Source organism: Solea solea, chromosome 11 (genome assembly GCF_958295425.1).
Source record: "Solea solea chromosome 11, fSolSol10.1, whole genome shotgun sequence".
NCBI classification, from domain to species: Eukaryota; Metazoa; Chordata; class Actinopteri; order Pleuronectiformes; family Soleidae; genus Solea; species Solea solea.
In genome coordinates this window covers 27,064,320-27,079,523 of record NC_081144.1, presented here as the reverse complement: position 1 = coordinate 27,079,523, position 15,204 = coordinate 27,064,320, and the positions used below count along the sequence as shown (strand labels likewise).

The window sequence follows — 15,204 nt, the reverse complement described above, 5'->3', positions numbered from 1 at the left end:
GATATAGGCTGATACAGGCTGATACAGGCTGATACAGGCTGATACAGGCTGATATAGGCTGATACAGGCTGATATAGGCTGATATAGGCTGATACAGGCTGATACAGGCTGATACAGGCTGATATAGGCTGATACAGGCTGATACAGGCTGATATAGGCTGATACAGGCTGATACAGGCTGATACAGGCTGATAAAGGCTGATACAGGCTGATAAAGGCTGATAAAGGCTGATACAGGCTGATACAGGCTGATACAGGCTGATACAGGCTGATATAGGCTGATACAGGCTGATATAGGCTGATACAGGCTGATACAGGCTGATACAGGCTGATATAGGCTGATACAGGCTGATAAAGGCTGATACAGGCTGATACAGGCTGATACAGGCTGATAAAGGCTGATACAGGCTGATACAGGCTGATATAGGCTGATAAAGGCTGATAAAGGCTGATACAGGCTGATATAGGCTGATAAAGGCTGATATAGGCTGATAAAGGCTGATACAGGCTGATACAGGCTGATATAGGGTGATACAGGCTGATAAAGGCTGATACAGGCTGATACAGGCTGATACAGGCTGATAAAGGCTGATACAGGCTGATACAGGCTGATAAAGGCTGATACAGACTGATACAGGCTGATACAGGCTGCTAAAGGCTGATACAGGCTGATACAGGCTGATACAGGCTGATAAAGGCTGATACAGGCTGCTAAAGGCTGATACAGGCTGATAAAGGCTGATACAGGCTGCTAAAGGCTGATACAGTCTGATAAAGGCTGATAAAGGCTGATACAGGCTGATACAGGCCACACGCTGTCTGCTGGACACAGACATTCAGGATCTCTTATAATCTCACGTTAGAACCGTTTGATTTGCCTTTGAGGGTCAACTGTAAACACACACACACACACACACACACACACGGAGGCGAGAGTGGACTGTAGTTCATGGTAATTGTCACATGTTGTCTGTAGATCGATGCAGTGCACTCATGCTGTGGGACGTGGGCGGGCCTTAGTGCTCGATACTTTATTGAGCGTCCTCCAGCCTTCACTATCACACAAGTAGCCCACTTTGTCTGCGCATGTAAGTCAGCGCTCAGAAAGCACTGTGGCATATCAGAGAAGAAAGAGATGCAGCGTGTCCACAGTAACAACCAGTCAATGGCACCAAAGTCCACACACACACAAAGGTTATTGAGCACCGAGGCCTTTAAAAACCATGAAGTAAATAAAGGGCAGCAGTGAGAGCTTCCACACAAAGTGACCAGCATGAGTGGGTTAGAGAAGCTGAAGAGAAATGAAAAAAGGAAGACAAAGACTTACAGTTCAGAAGCAGAGAAGTCAACAAAAGAGAAAGAAAATGTGACAAAGAATCCAAAGGAAAGTTAGTCTGTAGAATTCTAATCAGCAGGAATGATTAGAAATATCAATAACATTGTAAATGTATATTTACATATCCACCAATGCTGTTGTTGAACTCAACACATTGGCAAGATCACAACAAAGAAGGAATAAGCAGCCCACAACATGACTGTTGTTGCTGATTTTGATTTAGTCTTTATTTATTAGCAGCTGTGTCTGACGCTCTGCTGACAACAGCGTTTCAAACTGAACGTTGGGTATGAAGTCCACAGTTTGGGAACAGGGTGAAGGAAGACCGCCAGCAGGTGCTGAGGTGCGTGATGACATGTAATGATGCTAACGTTGCCGTGCTCTCCTGACACTTTCACTATTAGAATAAGTTACGTCTTTAATTGCTTTGTCGGTGTTAATGAGCAGCAGGCTCCACGCAAACGTCATTGTTAAGAGACTATTTATAATGACTTGTGTTGGTGTTACAGGTAGATTAAAAAAATCAACTCAATAATAAGTCTTGACAACCATGACACAGAAGACATCGTCAGTGTGTCACACTTGACACAAACATTGTTGCCAAAAGAGCTGCAAATTGTCTCCAAAATTGGAAACTTTCAATGGGAATTTATTGGAATAAACTGGAAATGTTCAAAATTGAAGGTGAGAGCTTAAATATAATTGTTATGTTGTAGCATAATCTTGGCTAAAACAATCGGATTTGATGCAAACGCAGTTTAATATCAATGCTATTCCTCAATCACGGACACAAAGCACACTAATTACTGCAGGGTCTCTCAGAAATATCCATTAATTCCCATAAAGTCTCATCATTTAAGTTCAATTTGAAATATTCACGACCTAAAGGAATTTTACTGCTTTCAGCGAAAAGTAGCTAACTGTCATGTGCTTATTAGCATATTTGTGAGGACACAGGAAGCGTAGACCTAGTCTGCCCTCTAGTGGATAGACGTTTGGATCCTGTATATACAAACACTTCTCTTTTGCAATTTAAAAGTGTGTTTTCAATGTATAAAGAATGACGTGGATGCAACTGCAGGACGTCCTGCACTGGAGTGTGAGTGTGTGTGTGTGTGTGTGTGTGTGTGTGTGGGTCATAAATTCCTATGTTCTGTGTGGAGCTCTGCACTCACAGAACATGTGGAATAAACTTCAGGCACATCTGATTGTCTTGCCATCTTTAAATCACAACTTACAACTTTAACTTTAACATGTGTGCTCGGTGGTGTCGGGCTTGGCTGCGTCGGCCACAGTCTGTTTCTCTTGTCCTAGGATGGATCTGCGACTGTGAACCGCCCACATCCATTCTACCTGTGTTTGTACAGTGATCCTTAAACTGCACATAAATGTGCTGTTATTCCTACTTTCCACGACTTGACTCACAATCAGCTGATAGTGAGTGTTTGTGACTCTAGTTTAAAGAGGACATGAGCAGTGACCAGGCACATGTGACATTGTCAGGAGAAGAGTTTGCCCTTCACTTGGTGTTTGACGTCAGTCAGTAAATGTCTGACAACAACAACAACAACAACAACAACAACAGAAGACAACCACGCAGCAACTCAAGTACTTAACATCACTGCTGTGATGTGAAGAAAGAGAAATGAGTGGTGTAATGTATTTAATGTATACATCACCACTGACTGAAGGCTCCTGCATGTAACAGTAATGGTTTGAATAGGTTTTGAAACTCTTTTCTATTTGTATTTGCAGCTCGAGTTGCAGGTTTGCACTTTGCACTTGTGTGGCCCAAAGGCTGCAGGGCAACAGTGTAGCCAGATATTTAGGGTGACAGTTTAAATCCTGCCGAATTGACGTCTACAGCAGTCAATGGCAGCAGTCCCATCTCAGTATAGCAGGTACCATAACTCTGCTATGGGCAGTTGGAGGTGCCAATGTGTCCTTGGGCAGGACACTTAACCCCATGTTGCTTAATGTATGTAAGTAGGTGAATGGCAGACTGTCGTGGTCATCAAGACTAGAAAAGTGCTAAATATATCCAGACATTTAATGAAAAGCAACACAACAGATAAAACTAGCTGAGATGGAATGAGAAGGAAATGCTGTTGTATTTGGGATTAAATGGTGGCTGTTTATTGTGTTTCATTCTCTCCATTCAACAACGCAGCACATCCAGCAAACAACACCTCACTGCCTCTCTCCACGACTCTTACAAGACAAATCCCTTCTAATCTATGGATTTCCCCAAAGGGCTAAAAGGGAACACCTACACAAACACTACTGAACACATGAGTGCAGACAAGCTTCATTCCATTCCATGTAAAGGAAGCTAAATTCATTGATAACTGGAAAAAAAACCATATTTCCGTTACAATTTCCCTCAGTGAACACAAACAAAATTGATAGATGTTGTTTAGGAGACCGACTCTGCATCACAGGCAAAGTCTCTTACTGACCATGAATGTGGTTACATCAGGGACATGAGGTGGTGTGGCTGCACAAGCTTTCTCAGCAGTGACAATAAAAAAAAAAAGCAGATACTGTATATGCACTGTATGCATGCACGTCGCGTCAAACTGCTCTAAAACACCCACATACACTAATAAGAATCTTTGGAATATGTATTTTCTGTGGCATGAGGAATGATGCTTTCATAGAGCGTGTGTGTGTGTGTGTGTGTGAAGGAAGAAAAGATTAGGAGGTGGAAATCTCTCACGGTCAGTGAGCATGCAGAGGAATGGGATTTGTATCACTGGGGATTTTTTTACTGTAAGTCCAGAGACGAGAGGAAGCTGAGCTGAGAGACAGAAAGAAAAAGGAGGTCATTTCTTGGGCAGAGTAAAGCTACAGTCTGCAAGTTTGTTTTGGACGACAGCATGTTGAAAACGAAACCTGCCACATCTGCTAGTTGGAGCCATTTCATAGAGCAACAACTGAACCGTTAGCCCTTTTATTTCAGTTAAAAGGAACAAGGCGTGAGGTTCCACATGAGAACGGGGACCGGACCTGGATCTGATGTTCTCTCCACTTACAGACCTTTGCTTTGAAGAGTGACACAGAGCTGACCTGCACTTAAACAACATCAGCAGTGGAGCTGACAGCTGGCTGCCTATTGACACAGTAAATTGAGGGGAGTCCCACTGTGACAGCGCTGTATGTTCACATGGCACTGTTACAACACGCACCAGGCCACAGAGCTGGAGGAGAGGGAATATGGATGGAGGAGAGTGGGAATGAAACATAATGTGAGGGTGCTGAATGATTTCCTTCATAAAAGAATGTGATGTATAGGTCGGAGCAGCTCGAGGGCTCATAAGAGGAGAGGACAGAACACAACATTGATTTCTATTTTTGGAAGACATGTGACCAATGATAGGAGTCTGAAACATATTCACCTTCAAAGCCACAAATACACACTTAACTGAATGGTTTAAGTAAGAATTCAAGTCCAAACACAAACAATTCAAGTCCTTTCAAAGGCAGAAACAATCCCTGTCACAGATGATGCTACATGGTTGCAAGTGGCAGTGTAATTGCTTTGGTAAGTGGATGAACGTGACTTGTGTTGCTGAGTGTGCAAGGATGAATACCTTGTTAGGGTGAATCTGCAGCCATTAGCCATTAGGTTTAATGGGTATTCTGTACCATGGGCTCCACTGACCCCTGGAACTTGGAAGGAGGAGCTAATTAACAAAGAGTGAGAATGTCCAAGCCCATCACACAAGGCTGCACTTCATTAGACTGTTTGTTTTGCAGACTCTAATTGGAAGCACGGAGAATGGGGGGAGAGGTTGACAGCTCTCCTTGAAAACCACAGGCTCAAAGACAAAAGATGGAGGACACAAGAACTAACTACAGGCTCACTGAATAAACTCCAGCTCATGTTCACAACATCATCATCATCATCATCATCATCATATGTTTGCCACTTTATTTCACCATCAGACCGACTTTACAGTCCAGAAACTTCGCTTTGAAGAAGCTTACTCTCCCGCACCAAAGTCATGGTGGTCTTGGTGCCTCCAGTGCACAATGACGACGGCTGCAACTAACACTTATTTTTGACTAATCATTCGATAGTTAGTCACGATTATTTCTGTTTATTCATAATATGTGAAGTTATTAACATGAACGAAAAGCAAGAAAAGCAACTACTCCTGTCATTCACTCATCTTGACATGTTAGCTCACACAATCACCAGTGACATGTGTCGGTCTGTTCTTTCTGTGTAACACAGTAAGTCTTGTGTCAAATCTCTGAAGACAGGACGTGTTCTGGTGATATCTTACTGCCAAACAATCACCAAACACAAGACGATGAATGATTAGCAATATGACGTCATCGTTATCCTGAAGCAGTGTATTCGCTGTCGCTATGGAAACGTGAGGCCGACGTTTTGAGATTTTCTCCGTGTGGACGGAATGCTTCAGTGGATGCATATTCACCTAAGCCCGTTTCTGTGTGGACGGACCCTTATAGTGATAAACGCTGAGTAAATGTTGTTAACAACACGTTTGCATGAGATAAGTGATGGTTCCCATTAATTCTTCTTCGTTGGTTCAGAAACCAGTTGGTGTGTACGATGGGAGAAATGGGTCTACTCTCTGTACAGTAGGGAAATAAAAGTCTGTGTCACTGATTTTTAATAAAAAATAATCATATAGTACCTGTTCCACAGTTCACAAAACATGAACTATCCCTTTAAGGAAGTCTATTAACACTTCATATGAAAAGCCAAAATGAATTCATTAAAACCAAACAGAGTGAATGTGTATGAAGTCAGTAAGTAACATCAGTGTGGTGCATGAGGGACACAACCCCTGTACGACATTAAACCTCATTAGTGCAATCCTTCAAAATAAAGTACATCCCTCTTTCTCATCCATCCGTACAGCCTTCCTGCCTCTCTCTAATTAAAGAGAAGAAATTGGATGCGGGCATGTGCACAAGGAGAGGGGGAGAGATCGGACCCAGGACAACTGGATCCAAACAGTGAACCCTTATCGTCTCTGGAATAAATGGCGGGATTAGCGGTGAGGAAGTGTGACGCTGTGGAACAGAATCAAAAACCACTGCTGTTTCACATAGAGAGGGGCGTCTCTTTGTTTTAGGATCAAAGTATTGATCCTCTGAATCTTCTTCTGTTCATCCCAGTGGGTCAGAGGTCAAATCAATGTGTTGATCTGAGAGAACCACGACGATGATGACTGTTATTGTGAGTACAACATAAGATTCCTCACACTGGGTTCATCGTTCTTCTGTCGTTGACGTCTCCCAACTGTTGTAGAGCCGGATCATGGCTGGTGCTGATACTACCAGTGACTCCATCAGCAGTAGCAGATGTTTCTGTCCTTTCAGAAGTTCATAGTGACATGAAAACCTTCTTATGTCCATATTTTAGACTCAAAGAATGTTGCTTCAGTAGATAAAACCCAAGGCACGTGGTCTAATCCATAGCTGTTAGCACCGCCTCCTACAACTGTCCACTGTACACAAAACTCTGCTGCATGGCCCAAAATACCGTCGCCACCTTTTTACAGTGGCCGTTTATTGTTGGTAGTCTTGGCAGCTGGTCCGGTTTAGGTTCAGAGGTCAGCTGACCACCTGAATATACTGAATGACCAGATTATTCCATCAATGGATTTTTTCTTCCCTGATGGCACGGCCATATTCCAAGCTGACAAAGGCAGGATTCATCGGGCTCATATTGTGAAAGAGTGGTTCAGGGAGCATGAGACGAGTCCGGATCTTAACCCCACTGAGAGTCTTTGGGATGTGCTGGAGTCCGACTCTCCCATCATGAATACGAGATCTTGGTGGAAATTGAATGCAACACTGGACGGAAATAAATCTTGTGACATTGCAGAAGTTCATTGAAACAATGTCACAGTGAATAATGAGTAATCAAAACTATAATATCAAAATATTAGAGTGTGTCAACCTTTATTTGGCCAGGCGGCGAATAAGGAAACACAAGGACTCTCTCTCTTGATCTCCTGCCAATCACAGGCCTTCTGATGTTTGGCAGGCCTCTAAGATGCATTCACTGACCTCCAGGAAATCACTTAAATCACAATACAACATTTCCTTCTCACTTCCCTAACTGTGATGCAGGTAAGACCTTTTCTTTCCCCATTTTCCATGATTACATTTCTGGGAATCAGGAAATGGTCCTAAATGGATTTTCCTGGGAATCTCATTTCCTTAGATTAAACCCTTGTGTCGCTCTTATGCCATCAATTCATTTTTCTTCATTAGTAAAAATAGACATGGCACACAAAGGAAGTGATACCACCCCAGGCACACTCAAAGAAGTCTGAGTCAACGTTTATTCTAAATTCCTACATGAAATTAGGGGTGGGAAATGATAGGTTTATATCAATATCAATGCCATTGTCGATTCTGCCTATCAATCCAATTCCTTATCAATTCTCTTATCAATTCCTGAGCAGTTACTCAAATGGAAAACGGACTTCTACACAGTCTTCTGCACCAAAAGCAACCATTTTATTTTGTTCCCAAAATGATGTATACACAAGACTGAACATACTGAACAACACCATGACAAGATCTGGTGTAGAAAGAAAATATAGTCTAAATAATTGAAACTGATACAATAAATAAAAAACAGGAATAGAAATGTAATAATTGCTAAATGCTTCATGCTAAATTACAGTTTAACGCTCCTTTTCTAAAGAGGGATAAACAATGTAAATGAAACAGTGAACATAACTACGTCCACTTTAGATAACTAGGCATGTATTTTCTGCCTGTTTCTTTCTCCTCTCCATGACGTTGTGCAGTGATATGAGAGAATCGTTAAGAACAATCGATAACGTTGGAGGCGTACAATTCTGATGGAATCGGTCAGTCGGAACCGGTTCTCGATTCCCATCCCTACGTGAAATCCTGCTTGTAAAAATGTTACAGACAATATATTCAAACTGTGTTTATGTTATGGTTAGTGGTCTGTTGTGTCCCCTCCCCCCACCACTGAATGCCCAATAACACAGCTTATAGCAGTTCCACACACTGAACGCCAGCAGAGCTGGAAGAGAGAAGCAGTCGTAGGACTACAGTCACCAAACTTCTGTCTCTACACGTGTCTCACTTAATAACTGACTGAACATGTCGGAAAATATGAAAAAACAAAGAATCCCCTCTGAATATATGCAACTGTGTGAACTTGAGACACAGGCTGAGGCTGTGTGTGTGTGTGTGTGTGTGTGTGTGTGTGTGTGTGTGTGGTGGGGGCAGGGCAGTGTTCAGAAGGATTCTCCACGCACGAGTGACACGATGTCTGCTGTGAGGAAGCAGGGAATGATGATGGACAAGAGCTCACATGCAACACAAACACACACACACACAGTCATATGTACTGTATGCATCACACTAACCTTGAGTTTATTTGACCTCTAACCCTAAGGAGCTCATAAATAAGGTTCTGCCTCATTAGGACCAGGCCTTCGTCTCCATAATGACCCCTGATCATGACACGTCAGCTTTTATACCAGCAAAGCTCCTAAAGAGGTAACAAAAACACCCCCCCACCTTCTCACTGGAACACTTTCATGCTATTACTTCTACAAACACACATTTGGCCCTGACACCACATGCACCACATGGACGCTGTCTCCAGCAAGCAACACAACGCACACCACACTAAACAACAACACTAACACTAACCCTCTCACACAGAAGCAAACATCAACACACACTTAGGCCACGCCCAGTACATATGACAGATAACGCTACAGCGGAACACAGAGAAGACTAATGCAAACATTAGCTGTAATAACAGAAACAGAGAGACAATGAACTGAATGTCTCTTTGTTTAAGTTTATATTTAGCGACTTTACAGACCTCCACTAACTTAAAAAAGCGACTATCATGCTCTGTTGTCCATGTTATTTTATTGTGAAAGTCCCACTCTTATTTTGAAGTTTTCTTCTCCCTTGTCTGCGTGTGCTTTATTTCCCCTCCTTGATTATCCCAACCTGTCGTTGCAGCTGTTCGTCCTGTCCCCCCGCCCCTCTGTGTATTTAACCACACCCCCTCCTCTGTCTTGTTGTGAGTTTGTCTGTCAGCTTTTGTTAACACGTCCTTTTTTTGTCCAGTGGATTTATTTGCACGTGAGTGTTTCTGGGCCTCTGCTAAACTCTGCTGTTCCACTCAGAGTTCATTTCCACGTTGATTCCGTGTCTGTGTGTTTCACGCTGAATTGAGGATCCTCGTTCCGGTCTGCCTGCTTTGTGTTTGTTAATAAAGACTTTTACTGACCACCGTCCTGCGTCTGGGTCCAGTTCTGTGTGTTACAGTGAACTTCTTGTCATGAACCCAAATACTTAAGAAGGAAATGCATAATTCTACCACATGAGTGAGATCCATGTGAGCGGAGAGTCACACACACACACACACAGACGAGTGATCATCTGTGTGTGTGTGTGTGGAACAGTCACTGAACCATTTTAACCTGTGAGACATGTTCTAGTGATATCTCGTGTCTTCTCACACTGACTTTAGTTACGTTTCATTGACAGTAGTTATTAAAGGTAAAACTGACAAACAATCAAGATAATGAACGGCAGCACAAGTCTGTCTGTCACAAGAGAGCGCTGGGAATATGACGCCATGGTTTTTCCTAAAGTATCATACGATGTGAGACGCTCCCACTCTGCTCCCACTCTGCTCCCGTTTCAGGTCCTAAAATGCCGTCTCCGTGTGGACGGAACGCCTCTCCGACAAAACCGTATACATGTTCCGTGTGGACGGCCCCACAGAGCTCAGCACAGGCACGGGTTAGGGTTAGGGTTTGAAATCCAGTGGTATAACAGCAGCACGAGAGGAGGCAGTGATTTCACACAGCGTGTGACCTGATGAGAGGAAAGGCTGTTGTTGAAGGTCTGAAGGGAACCATAACTGCTCCCATGTACGCGCAAGTGAAGAAAATAGACTGACAGTTTGTTTGTTTGGTGATATAGAGATAGATATGTGATCTGTTCCTTACATGTGAACCTGCTGCTGCATCAGTTAAACCTCAGCTGATCCCCAGAATTTGCACAGAAACAGAGATGTTTGATGACATTGACGCAGGTTGACCCACATGTGCTTCAGGACGTGTTCCTGTTGTTAACTTTCATTTTCTGTTTCACTTCATGAGAATAAATCAGTCCGATTTTACAACTCAATGGGACAAAAGTGCTTCACAGGATGGAAACAAGGAACATTCACCCACCAACCAACACATGAGATAAACAAATATGAAACAGAGAAAACAGAGAAAACAGAGATGAGAAAGTGAGCAAATGCTAACATGGATCACATCGTCAGCCATGACAGAAAACACCTGAGACAGGAGGAGAGAAACACACCCACCGCAGCAGGTAAACGTTGTCTGAAAGTGGTTTTCATTTGAAACTGCAGGTGATCCACATCATCACCGCTTCTAACAATGAACGGTCCGACTGATGCTCAGACAGACCTGGTGCTGCACCCACATGGTTCTGTCAGGTTGACAGTGATCACCACAGCTCCCTGCGCTGCGCTCTCTCTGTGTGTGTGTGTGTGTGTGTGTGTGTGTGTGTCCTGCCTCTCAGAGTAGACCCACAGAAAAGCACACACTCACACATCCCTGATGTGAATGGAGGATAAGCCGTGCTGCTCTCAATAGCTTCCTCCTCTGAAAATGAAAATCCCTGCACCTGCACAATGGTCCATCAGTGTACGTTTGGTTATTATTTATGTTGCTTCGGTGATCAGTGATATGACAATACAGCTGAATGTCTCAGAACACAAACATGGAAGGAATTTCATCCAATCTGACGGGACAAAGATGCACTTCTCATAGAAATGTCTATTATATCATTTAAATGTATATCAGTCCTTGGAAATGACAGCACACCTAACAATGAAAGTGAAAAACAACCAATCAGCCGAGCTATTCTCCTGTATCTTTGTGGGGGTGCAGCGGAGGTTTTGTGGCTAAGATTTAATATTTAATCACAATTTGACTCGTTTCAGTGTCAAAAGAAAGAAAAAGGGGAATCTTAGGGATCCTTGGTGCTAAATCAAGGTCTGTGTGCATCTTCATACAATTCTAGAGGCTCTGCATTAAACTTTAAGTGGGACAGCACACTGTCAGGGTCGTGTCAGGCTCGTGTCAGGGCCCAGGGCCCAGGCTAAATGAATGATGCTTATGTAAACAATGGATTCATTATAGATTTCCCAATGTGTCACTACATATTCATGCAAATCTCACTGAGTGTCCGACCTGCAGCCACGTTCACGTTCAGGAGCTGACAGAGGACAGACGGAAACACGTTTGGCACTGCGCTGACGCTCACACACACACACACTACTGCCCTTGAGCAGAGAGAGGCTCTGATTAGCCTTCACTTCATTCTGCCTGCAGAGAACAACAAGCCAAACACAGGAAGGACGAGGAGGCGGGACAACAACGGCAGAAAGAAACAAAAACAATCCACAAATGAAGAGTTGGGGGCATTGCAGAGGTGCCAGGATTAGCACCATCACCTGGACCAGTCACCTACAACAGCTGGTGACTCCCAACTGCCCATAGGTGTGAAAGTGAGTGTGAATGTTGTTGTTATGTGTCAGCACTCGTGCAACCAGCCCTTTGTCAACTGGGCATGAACTTCTGAAAGGGAACTGTTAGAACCTCCTCCTGTGACCACCTCCTCATGACCGAGAGGATGGAAACACTCTTTCTTGGTTGCATTAGGTTTAAGTGGGTGCAGTCATTCTTCTTCATGTGTGAAGTCAAATTCAAAATGCACACGGATTGTTCCGTCAGTGCCGGCTCAAGCTTTAATGGGACCTGAAGAAATATTTGATTTGGGGGCCCCACCACCTCGGACTAACCTGTGATTGCTTATTACTGATTCAAATGTTACACTAAGATTCTTTATCTATAGACGTGGCCTCGTATTAATTAGCAGCACTGTGGTGTGGTGACACCCAACTTGCATTTACAAAAATAAATAAACCAACAGCAGACATTTTATTTGAAGTACATACGTGTTTTAATGGTTTTTGATTTTTAAACCTGGGAACAGATATTTTTAATTTATTTTTCAACAACAAAATACAACCCAATGACTTATGATCAACATTATTTGGTATCTACATATATCTAGATTTCTTTAATATGATGTGTTTTTCCCCCACACGCTATTGGGAGCCATCTGGTGATCAGGGGGCCCCAAGCAGCTGCTTAGTTCACTTATGCTTTGAACAGTCCCTGTTATAAGTGGAGGGTTGCCAGTTATAATCCAGATATGTCAAGGGCTGGGGAAACCTCTGAGCATTGTTCAGTTTGATTCTTGTGTCGGACGTCACGCTCATCACTCTGAGTCTGTACACGTCACACTCAGGTACCAGGTACTAGCACAGGTACCAGGTACTAGCACAGGTACCAGGTACTAGCACAGGTACCAGGTACTAGCACTAATAAGTAAAAGGTGAACACACCGGTAGAGTCCAGTCCAGACAAGTCCTGCTAATGCTAATGCTAATGCTAAGAGGTACAGAGAACCTTCAAAAAATCAATAACAAGTTCCACAACATCGTTTCCTTCAAGGTTTGAGGAATCACTAACAATATTATTTCCTTCAAAGAACATTTTTGATTAGCACCACGAGTGTGTGCTATTGAGTGCATGACCACAGGGATGACTATATATACTGTGTATATAATTATATATAATCTAAAATATATCATTATTTGATTAATTACTAACGGGTAAACAATACATAATAAAGCTTTCAATAAATCTGGCTAAAGCAAGACATTTTTTTTTATCTCATTCTTAAATCAATCAAAGATCCTAAATAAATCAGGACTCTTCCCCTGGACTTTTTCACAAATCACATAAAACACTTTTACCTTTTGAAAAATGTGCACCTTCTTTCTCTGGTAAACAAATTGTTTGTTTACTTTTCATAAAGAAGTCACAACATGTTATTTTTTTGCACATAAACCAATTAGTGAATTTGATCTCTGCATTTAGAACACAAGCAGTTGGCAGCACTTATTAGGTGCCTTGCTCAGGAGCACCTCAGCCTGAGAACCCTTGCGGGACTTGAATCAGCAACCCTCCAGGTACAAGCCCTCATTCATTCCCTCTTGGCCACGGTCTGCCCCAAGTTAAAAACCACAACTGACAGCTTTGTGCAACTTTCACTCAAGTCAGTCAAAATCAATGATTATCAATGAATGATCAGGTATTTGTCGCGGTAATTATCGATATCTAGATTCCATGTGTTGTTAATGGTCTTTATCTCTCTGTGTGTGTGTGTGTGTGTGTGTGTGTGTGCTTACCGTCCACAGCCATGCTCGGTCTCAGCGTGTATCTCTCCGTGGTGTCAGCGGGACTGTGTCATTCCTCAGACGGATGAAACGAACCACGCGTGAGGCTGAAGAGTGAGGACAGTGAGGATGAAGAGCACTTCCTGCCCTCTCTAACCTGCTATGTGTGCATGGAGGCAGCGAGGAATGGATCTGTCACACACACACACGCGCACACACACGCGCACACACACACACACAGACGAAGGGAAAGCTGGACCACTCTCTCTCTCTGTCTCTCTCTCTCTCTCTCTCTCTCTCGCTGTCTGTCTCTCTGTCTCTCTGTCTCTCTGTCTCTCTCTGTCTCTCTCTCTCGCTGTCGATTCACGGACATTTGTTGTCCACGATGACGTCAGTCTGATTTAAAGCAGCGGCTCCTCCTGAAACTCCGCCCTCTTTTCTGTACCTGACCACCGCGAGACAAAAGGCTGTAGATCCGACAACAGCTGTCACTGAATACAGGGACACGCGCGTGCCTACACACACACACACACACACAAGCTTGTTTTTATATCATAGTGAGGACACATCATAGACATAATGTATACCCTAACCCCCACCACCACCACCACCACCATAATCCTCACAATGTATAGTGCTTTTCTATTATAGAGTTTTACCACCAGCATTGACCAGCACTGGTTTGGTGCTGCAAAGACCAGCATAGACCAGCAAAGACCATAAAGACCATGCTGGTCTATGCTGGTTTGGTGCTGGGTTTATGCTGGTCATCATTAGGTATCATGATGCTGGTGGACCAGCATAGACCTGTGTCAAGATGCTGGTGGACCAACATAGACCAGCATAGACCAACATAGACCAGCAAAGACCAGCTTAGACCAGCAGAGACCAGAATAAACCAGCATAGACCAACAAAGACCAGCATCGACCAGCATAGACCAGCAAAGGCCCAAAAATCAGTGACAGAAAGAGCGGAAGGAAAAAGAAAGAAGGCAGAATGAGGGGAAGCAACTGTTGAGTGTGAACCAAGTTTGCTTGTTTTGTAACTGCATCCAATTAAAGTTAACGTTGTCGTCCACTCCAGACAGCTGCTGCTGATGTTTGTATGCTAACGTTAAATCTTTAGCTTAGCTTGCCAACCTGGCTGCTTGCTAAAGTAAAGTAAAGACGATTATGGGCCAGCTAACATTTGTTGTCAACATGAACCAGTTTCACAAACAAACAGTGGCGCTGGCCATATTACTAAGTTTCACATTGAAAACAAACAGAACTAGCTATAGCGAGTGACTGTGTGTCTGCAGGGACTCGCCTTAAAAAAGTCCTCCATAACAAAAACAGTCAAAGCATGGAGCTGTGACGCTCATCACAGCTCCACCGATCCACCGATTCCACCTTTTCTGACAAGTCCTTAAATGTGAGTACTTGTATACTATAAGTACTGAGTAGGTACTGAGAACCCATGAGAGCAAAGTTTTTATTTGCCTCACTTTGACGGAGAACAAAATAAAAAAAGATAAAATGAGATACTATTGCTGCT

The 15,204-nt window shown here is 43.2% G+C and overlaps 1 protein-coding gene across 1 annotated transcript in view; it reads right to left on the bottom strand.

Annotated features, from left to right (window-relative positions):
- Nucleotides 1-13,934, bottom strand: part of samd10b (sterile alpha motif domain containing 10b) — a 63,599-nt gene extending 49,665 nt beyond the window's left edge. Inside the window, exon 1 of the mRNA XM_058643956.1 lies at nt 13,680-13,934. Coding sequence (XP_058499939.1) covers nt 13,680-13,692 — 13 coding nt within the window. The 5' untranslated portion in view covers nt 13,693-13,934. The remainder of the gene's footprint in view (nt 1-13,679) is intronic.
- Between the last annotated feature and the right edge of the window lie 1,270 nt (nt 13,935-15,204).